General features: G+C 37.5%; 2 protein-coding genes across 2 annotated transcripts; one reads left to right on the forward strand and one right to left on the reverse strand.

The window, feature by feature from the left end:
* Nucleotides 1-622: 622 nt before the first annotated feature.
* Nucleotides 623-1,917, forward strand: LOC122316824 (protein EXORDIUM-like 2). The gene has a single exon (XM_043133628.1). It carries the CDS (start codon nt 679-681, stop codon nt 1,660-1,662), a length of 984 nt encoding a protein of 327 aa, XP_042989562.1. The 5' UTR covers nt 623-678; the 3' UTR covers nt 1,663-1,917.
* A 506-nt stretch (nt 1,918-2,423) lies between these two features.
* LOC122316823 (fumarate hydratase 1, mitochondrial) lies at nt 2,424-8,079 on the reverse strand. The gene is made up of 18 exons (XM_043133627.1): nt 7,876-8,079; nt 7,632-7,786; nt 7,446-7,563; nt 7,042-7,191; nt 6,382-6,492; nt 6,101-6,184; nt 5,505-5,603; nt 5,367-5,417; nt 5,229-5,278; nt 4,863-4,944; nt 4,621-4,715; nt 4,476-4,542; nt 4,342-4,392; nt 4,164-4,259; nt 3,613-3,711; nt 3,466-3,495; nt 3,306-3,371; nt 2,424-2,806 (listed from the first exon to the last, which is right to left on the reverse strand). The coding sequence occupies exons 2-18, from the start codon at nt 7,772-7,774 to the stop codon at nt 2,720-2,722; spliced, it is 1,479 nt and encodes a 492-aa protein (XP_042989561.1). The 5' UTR covers nt 7,775-7,786; nt 7,876-8,079; the 3' UTR covers nt 2,424-2,719.
* Nucleotides 8,080-8,631: the final 552 nt, after the last annotated feature.

Here is an 8,631-nt window from a genome sequence, read left to right on the forward strand (position 1 = left end):
TTTCAAGAAGCCCAAAACCTGCACTGGATCAGCTAGCTGGAGCATAACAGCTTTCAGTACTTGGACATCATAAAAGCTTGAAAATAGAGGCAGTTTCTAATCTTGAAATAACCCTTTAATTTATGTACTTGAGCTAGCTGGAGCAGATCAATGATCATCCTCTTATCAATCCGGTCAGTAAAAGAGCCCTAAATACAGATTCATATTCTGAAATGTCAAAATAACCATCAAGAAACAAGAAGAACACATACATATATATATATATAATATATATATATATATGATATTGTCAGTTTTAATATTCATATTTATTGATGTGACACATTTTAAATAATTTTATATGTCAATTATTTAACTGACAATTACTTTAAATATGTCACGTAATAAATATTATTAGAAAATGACAAAATTTAGAATTGAGAACAATTAACGTTTCTCTTTCGCTGAAAGTTGCATGCACTTTGGACAATAAAACAAAAGACTATGCTACCACATCTTCCGTACGAGATCATGCTCAAGTCAGGCAATCCAGCCCTAGCTAGAGCAATAATGCATTAAAACTCCCCAAGCTTATCTGCTGCAGAAGTAGGACCTATTTGCATCTATAAAAGAAACGTATCCAGGCTCATTAATTAAACACTCACACTCATCATTCACAAACATTTCAACCGAGAATTAATGGCAACCATGTTATGGAAGTCTCTGCTCTTCCCCCTCATATTTGCTTTGGCCATAGCCCCAGTGCCAGTACCGTCACATGCACTCAGCCCTAGGCAAAGCCAACCTTCTATTACTATAGCCCCCACAGCTACTGAAATCCAGTATCATGGAGGCCCTCTCTTAACCACACCAAATACCGTCAATATCTACCTCATATGGTATGGAGCGTTCTCTCGAAACGACCAAACCTCAGTAACCGATTTCTTAGCTTCCTTTACTCTTTCCAATGGCCTTGTGCCCCACCAACCCACTGTGGCAACATGGTGGAAAACGATCGAGACATACAAAGACAAGGCTGGGAACTCAGTCTCGAGAACTGTCAAACTTGTTAAACAAATTGGTGACATCTACTCTTTAGGTAAGAACATTAAGCGTGTCCAGATAGCAAACTATGTCAGAAACAAGATAGAGACCAAAGTATTACCATTAGACTCTACTGGGATATACTTGGTTTTAACTGCTAAAGACGTGATAGTAGAGAGGTTTTGCATGGGATCCTGCGGTTTTCATAACAGTATCTCGTTGTCTCATGCAAAGAGTAGGATAATATATGCACATGTAGGAAACCCGTCGGTGCAGTGCCCTGGATTCTGTGCATGGCCTTTTTCACTTCCAGCATACGGTCCTCCAGGCCGGGCCCTTGTGGCTCCTAATGGTGTTGGGTCCGATGGTATGGTTATGAACATTGCAACAATTCTTGCAGGAGCTGCCACTAACCCTTTCAACAATGGGTATTTTCAAGGAGACCCCTTGGCTCCACTGGAGGCTGTTTCGGCATGTCCAGGGATATTTGGTGAAGGTGCTTATCCAGGGTATCCTGGAAATTTGAAGGTGGATAGACTCAGCAAGGCAAGTTATAATGCTTACGGCGTTAATGGCAGGAAATTTCTCCTTCCGGCTATATGGGACCTGACTAGCTCGAAGTGCAGGGTTATCCTTTAACGCAAGGATTAATTCTTGCATTTATGGACGTTGGACGAATTGTTAAAGGCAGACTTTGACAACAGTAGTACTGTATTGTATCTATAGTAACTTCGATTTACTTCATCAGATTACATGTATAACATAATACCAAGTCCCCAAAAATATTAAGCATATACAAATATATATATATATATATATATATATTACTTGTGGAGTATAAGTTTTAAAAGGAAAATAATAAATTGGTGCTATATATATCGCATGTTCTGGAAATTCTTGATTGCTAGGCCATATCCTCTGTTGGATATGACAAACCAAAACAGCAAAAAGCACTGGCTCATCAAATTGTTCTTTTTACTCTTCAATCCGTGAGCCCATACCAAGCATCATACGGTTCGGTCCTTGGTGCAATCTGTGAACCCATACCAAACACCATACGGTTCGGTCTTCGGTTTGGACTGCAGACCAAACCGCTAGGTTGTGGGGAGCATAGCTATCAACAGCCCAGATTTTGTTTTTTTTTTTGGGGGGGGGGGCGCTCATACACTTAATTGGTGCTCTTTTTCTCTTCACATCCTGAGAGTAATTGCTTGGAAACGAACAATTTATTTTCAGATGCTGTTATAAGTAAAAGCTGACCTGTCACTAACGGAAACACCAGTCAAGGGGCCAAGGGGCCACTGACGTGACTGAAGGCCATCCTTCCTCGATTATCCGTCATGAATTATCTAATGATATATATATACTCTTCAAGGTTTGAACCACCAAATACAAATGGCTGTCCCAAAACGTAAAACAATTCTTTTATTTATGGAGCCCAGATCTCTCTGATACAACCATTACAGAATGAGAGGTTTACCCCTTATTTACCCAATCAAAATGTCATCATCGATAACCCCCAATGACCCAGACCAGCCATGGAGAAAGCCTCAAGAATATTGTTTTACAAGTCAAAAAATATCTGTTCGATGCTCGATTCCTAATACAATTGTGTGAAATAAATGATTCAAAAATGAAACATCAGGCACTTAATGCTGATCAATTCTCAGGAGCTTCAAAATCTTTAATAAGCTTATCAGTCAGATGGGCCAATCATTTTCTCGGGCACGACGAGATTATCAAATTCTTCGCTGGTTAGCACTCCCAGGTTCAATGCAGCTTCCTGCAGAGTGAAATACTCATTAAATTTGGTACCTCAGCCTCCAAAGGTGCCCCAAAAACACCATTACTGGATACCAACATCAAACACCCTGCTGTAGACATTATCTTCCCCCTATTGAGGTTATATGCACCTACCATTCCGGCTTGGTGTATTTTGGATAGATTTCTAATTTTCACGGGCTTATTGATCATTAGTGGCTCTCTAGTATGAGCTAGGTGTTTCTTGTATACACCCAGTGTACTTGGTTACTCATATCGATATTAATATATATAATATTTTTACTTATCAAAAAAATATATGCACCTACCAGCCATACAATTAGCACTGAAAGATGCATCAGTCTAGCAAGAACAGGGTATAATTAAAAGCAGTTGGTTTTACCATACTTGGCTAACTAATCAAGAACAACTGATATGTCGTCAGAAAAGTTTAAATGAGTCACAAGATAACTAACATACGGAATAAAGTATGAAATCACATGTGCAAGAAAAAATCATACCTTCAGAGTGCTTCCCTCCTTGTGCGCTTTCTTGGCTACCGCTGCAGCATTGTCATAACCAATTTTCTGGAACAGAATCAGTGGCAAAAGTTGTAAACTAAAGCAGAGGAATTCAGGAAGCATAGACATTAACACAGGCAGAGCATGGGCGTAAACTTACAGGGTTCAACGATGTGACAAGCATCAGTGACTGCAATGCAATGCAGAATGCCACGCAGCAAAAACAAAAACGTTCATTAGCACTAAAATCTATAACATGGCAGATGGTGTTTACAAGTTTTATATTCTGTACCCAGCATCAGCCTACCTCGTGCAACAATTTTGCAATTCTTTCCTTATTAGCTTGAATTCCTCTAACACAGTTCTTTTCGAAGGAGGCAGATGCATCCCCAAGCAATCTTAGTGACTGTCAGTAGGGAAACAAAAATGCTAGTTACGTACGAGGACACAAACACCAGCTGAGTAAGAACAGAAGCATGCAAGTATTAGAAATATGGCAAGGCATGAGATTTTGCACAAAGGCATCAAGAGATTAAGAATTTAGATTGGATCCAGTACAATTATTATAGGCAGGTTCACCACATAATATGATATTATTACTGAACTTTCCAAATTCCCAAATTAGCTTTTTGACTTATGGTTGAAAATTTAAAAAGCAGAATTGCTGGGTTGACTTAATTTCTACCCCAAAGCACTCTCTGATAAAAATTAAAAAAAAAAAAAAAGGTTTTTCCAACAAAATCATGGCCAATTGACGATGAACAGTGGATGTGCTTGGCACCTCTAATAAGTAACTAATTCTGAGATTGTATCCCTCATTAACAAGTAAAACCAAAATAATACAAGAATATAGCATACATTTAAAAGACCATTGGCAATCATTGGCTTGAACACATTTAGTTCAAAATGACCATTTGATCCCCCAACTGTAACGGCTACATGGTTTCCCATAACCTGAAAGTCATTTAGGGAAAAAGACGTCAAGAAAGGTACTAAGAATAGAATTTGTTGACCAAAATTCAAGACCTAAACTTACCTGAGCACAGACCATGGTGAGAGCTTCACATTGAGTAGGATTGACCTTCCCCTGAAACAGAATAGACTCGGTCAAGTGACAAGGATTTGAGATATTTTGGTCACAAATGAAAGTATGGAATGAAGAGATTTTACAGGCATGATACTGCTGCCTGGCTCGTTTTCAGGAAGAATGAGTTCGCCAAGGCCACAACGCGGACCGCTGTACATGAGAAGCATGGTGAAAAACTTTCAGAATTTATTAGGACAAAAATGAATTGGTCATGCTAGGCATACAGACCTTCCTAAGAAACGAATGTCATTAGCAATCTTCATCAGAGAAGCAGCAATTGTGTTGAGGGCTCCACTGGTTTCAACAAAAGCATCATGAGCAGCCTGCCCAAAATGAAATATATGAACATAAAACACTATTCTGCCTCATGCAGGACAAGAATAAGAGTTCCAATTGCTCGATAAAGTGTAACATCCATTCTTAAAAAGAATAGAAAGAAGAAAATCAGAGTCAGAGGATTAGAAGCTAACCAAAGCTTCAAATTTGTTTTCTGCAGTAACAAACGGTAAGCTTGTTTCTTCAGCTACAGCTGCAGCTATCTTTGCATCAAACCTAAATTCCAGTCAAACAACAACTACTGTAAAAAAACATAAACAAAATGACAGAAGGGTAAAAGCAACTTTCTGAAATAAACCTTAAAGGGAATTTCAGAAATAAAAAGGAAAAATGGCAGATAAAAAGAAGCATTGTCTACAGAAAGGGCTAGGAACATCAATAAAACAGAGTACAATCAAACCATAAAAATGAGAAAAGGCAATGACTTATATTTTCAGAATCATACACATTGCAAACACCAACAGAAGTATAATTTATTCAACCTCAAAGAAATAACATACCCTTTCTTTGTGTTCAATCCTGTACCCACAGCAGTACCACCCTGTGCAAGCTGCTCAAATAAAATCTCTAATCAGTCAGATGCGTGAAAAGAGAGGAAAACAAATAAAAGAGTTCACAGTTTAAAAAGAATTGATAACCTGATACATTCTGGGTAAAGTGCATGAGACCCGATCAATTCCATACTTCACCTGCAACCAAATCACAAACCAATGAGAAGTCCATCCCAACTAACATCAAGTTTGGCCCATCCTTCCATCCAAGATATGTCATCTTACTTGTGTAGAATAGCCACTAAACTCTTGCCCAAGAGTCAAAGGTGTGGCATCTTGAGTGTGAGTCCGTCCTATTTTTACAATATCTCTGAATTCAAATGACTGGTAAAAACAAAAAGTATTAGGAGTGGTGCAGTATACTTCAAAAGCATGAAAAAAAATGCCCGGGCCTGTATTTAACTTCTTATGTTACTTGCTGATTACATATTTGAATATGCAAATGCACATAATTGAGAAATGTAAAATTCAAACCTACTGAGGGAAAGAGAGAGTTTTCATGCATAGAAGAAAGATAAGGTAGAAGACATCTTTTGAAAGTTGATAATGATAAAATGAGGAAATATCTGTCATACTAAGATGGTCTCAGGCCACCTAATGTGGCTAAGTTTAGATCATACATCTAAAACTAGCATGACAGCAAATACAAAGTCGAATCACGTGAAGCACAAAGGGCTACATCTACATGCATCACTCTAAGTTATAAGGGGTTTCCAAAGATGTAACATTCAACATACATATAAGGCATAGGACATCAACAAGAAGTCTAATTTAAATATCGTGTTTCAGTCTGCTTCTAAACTATAGAATGACCATCAAACCTTTGAATTCAGTGAAGTATGCAACTGTTTCAAATTTGGTAGTAATCTCGAATTTATTTCCATTGAAGCTGCGATATGCATTACCTGGAGAACAAGGAAACAACATTACTTAAAAAAAGATGGCTAGAAACCAGGTGATCAGACCCAAAAGTCGATTAAGAAACATAAGGAGGAAGTATCTGTGATTGCTTTCCAGAGATAAAAATGACTGTTTAAAATAAAATCAACTGCACATCAGCTTTAGATATAGGCCAAGACACAAAAGAGCTCAAAAAGCTTACAGTAGGGAAAGTGTCATTAGAAGATTGTGATCTGTTGACATGATCATTAGGGTGCACAAACTTTTCACCACGCTTATGGCCAATGATCTCAGCTGCTCTGTTTGCAATGACCTAGAATGGTACACTATTACAACATAAATTTAAAAATATAAACCATATTCATGATCAAAGACAAGAAGTTAAGAATTTTTATACCCAGCATGCTTGATTGTAAAGATACATGCTGAAAAAGATGAATATCTATATGTTTTATCAATAGAGAACACCGTATCTTCACCTCCCTGAACTTAGAAGCACTTGCTAGGATGCTTTAAAATGGGCCAAATATTTTCCTCATCGGCATGTCAAATCTCTTAAATGGAATATCTCATGGATAATCACATGCACTGTCACGATTGTTGAAATAGACCATCTATATGAAATATTCAAGCAGGGGTTCACGATTGTTATCACTTTTTCTTTTTACATTTTGTTGAAATAGACCATCTATAGACCATTTACATTTTCCCGATGAATCCTTAAATGACACTTTTTCCCCCAACGAAAGTACTTCAGCGAATATGGAATCAATCCAAATAGGGTGCCTGCAGGCTGCAGCATTCGGGCTAAGTATAACAGATTCGAAAAAACCCATAAGCATACACATAAACCAGCTCTAACCTCATTGGCATTCATATTACTTTGAGTGCCGCTGCCAGTTTGCCATACAACAAGTGGAAAATGATCGTTTAGCTTTCCTTCTGCTACTTCTTGGGCAGCTTGCATAATCGCTTTCCCTATTGCCGGGTCAAGTCCATATTCCATGTTCACCTGCAACACAGCACGTTAAGTACTATTATCAAGCCTATGCTACAGTCCAGTGATTGTTGCATTAAAAATTGATTTAATACACGTTAAATATACTTAAGAAGGCAATTGATGGGCTATGAATTCAACTATTTTAGTGTTATAATGTTAAAAAGACCACCCGCGTATAAGCTAAAATGTAATTCTAGATTCGGATTGGTTGAAAAAATGGCGCCAAAATCCCCAAGGGGTAAGGGGTAAAGCTGAAAGGAACCGACCTTGGCAGCGCATTTCTTAAGGATGCCAAAGGCACGAATGATGGGTTCAGGCATTCGTTCACGCTCGCCTCCAATGTCGAAGTTCTGCAACGATCTTTGAGTCTGAGCCCCCCACAACCTTTAGAAAAAATAGATTAAAATCATATCGGGAAAGAAAAAGTAAGCAAAAGTAAAAAAGACACCAACTTGTCAGCGGGAACGAGTATTGGTCCGAAAGTGTCTCTCTCCTCTCTGAAAGACGTGGAATAGGGTCTCCAGAAAGAAGCACAACGCAACGTCCCTATCGCCGATCCACCGGAGAATCGCCGGGACACAAAATACATCGCCATTTGTTGGTCTACCTGACCTCACAAACACGATATCATGAACAACAAGATACGTAAATATATGCACAGAGAGAGAGAGAGAAGTAACAACGAGAGAGAGGAACCTGAGGAGCGGCGGAGCTGGGACAGAGATGGGAAAGGTGGTGGTGGTGTTGCAGATGCAGAAGGGTAGAGAACAAAGAAGTTAGGTCAAAATTGAACAAAGATAATTGGTAGCATTTGACGCCGCCGTAGTGGGATGCCCTCGGACCGTAGTTGTCAGCATGGTTACGAATTCCTAACAAAAATGGCCCGAAACTACAGGAGATGAAATTGTGACACGTTAAATTGGCGTGGTGTATTTAGCTACCAAGATTAAAAGCCATTTAGGTTGTATTTAGCTACCAAGATTTTTCATCTTAAACATAAATTTTTTATTCTATCATTACAATTTTTTTAAATCTCTACACAAAATATAATAAATAATTTATTTTTTTTTAATTTTTTCATATTTTAAAATAATAATATTATTAAAATATAATATTTTAATATTTAACCTTAAAACTCTAAATAATTTTTAATAAGAGTCACGTTAATAAGAAGAATGTTAGAAATTGCACTCTCATGGTATTTTTATAACCTTCAGATGATCTTCTACTTTTTAAAATAAATATAAAAATTGATTGACAATATTACCTTGTCATAATAAAATAAGAATGTAATTTATAGAATTTTTCATTTTAATAAAATAATCATAAGAGAAGCTACAATTATCGTGGGATTAAAAAATGGCAAGAAATTAGTGATTAGAAAATTGCAACAAGTAAATTTAACATGGCCTACCGGTAAAAGATATTTTAATCGATAAAAATTTTAAATAT

Source organism: Carya illinoinensis, chromosome 7, assembly GCF_018687715.1.
Source record: "Carya illinoinensis cultivar Pawnee chromosome 7, C.illinoinensisPawnee_v1, whole genome shotgun sequence".
NCBI lineage: Eukaryota > Viridiplantae > Streptophyta > Magnoliopsida > Fagales > Juglandaceae > Carya > Carya illinoinensis.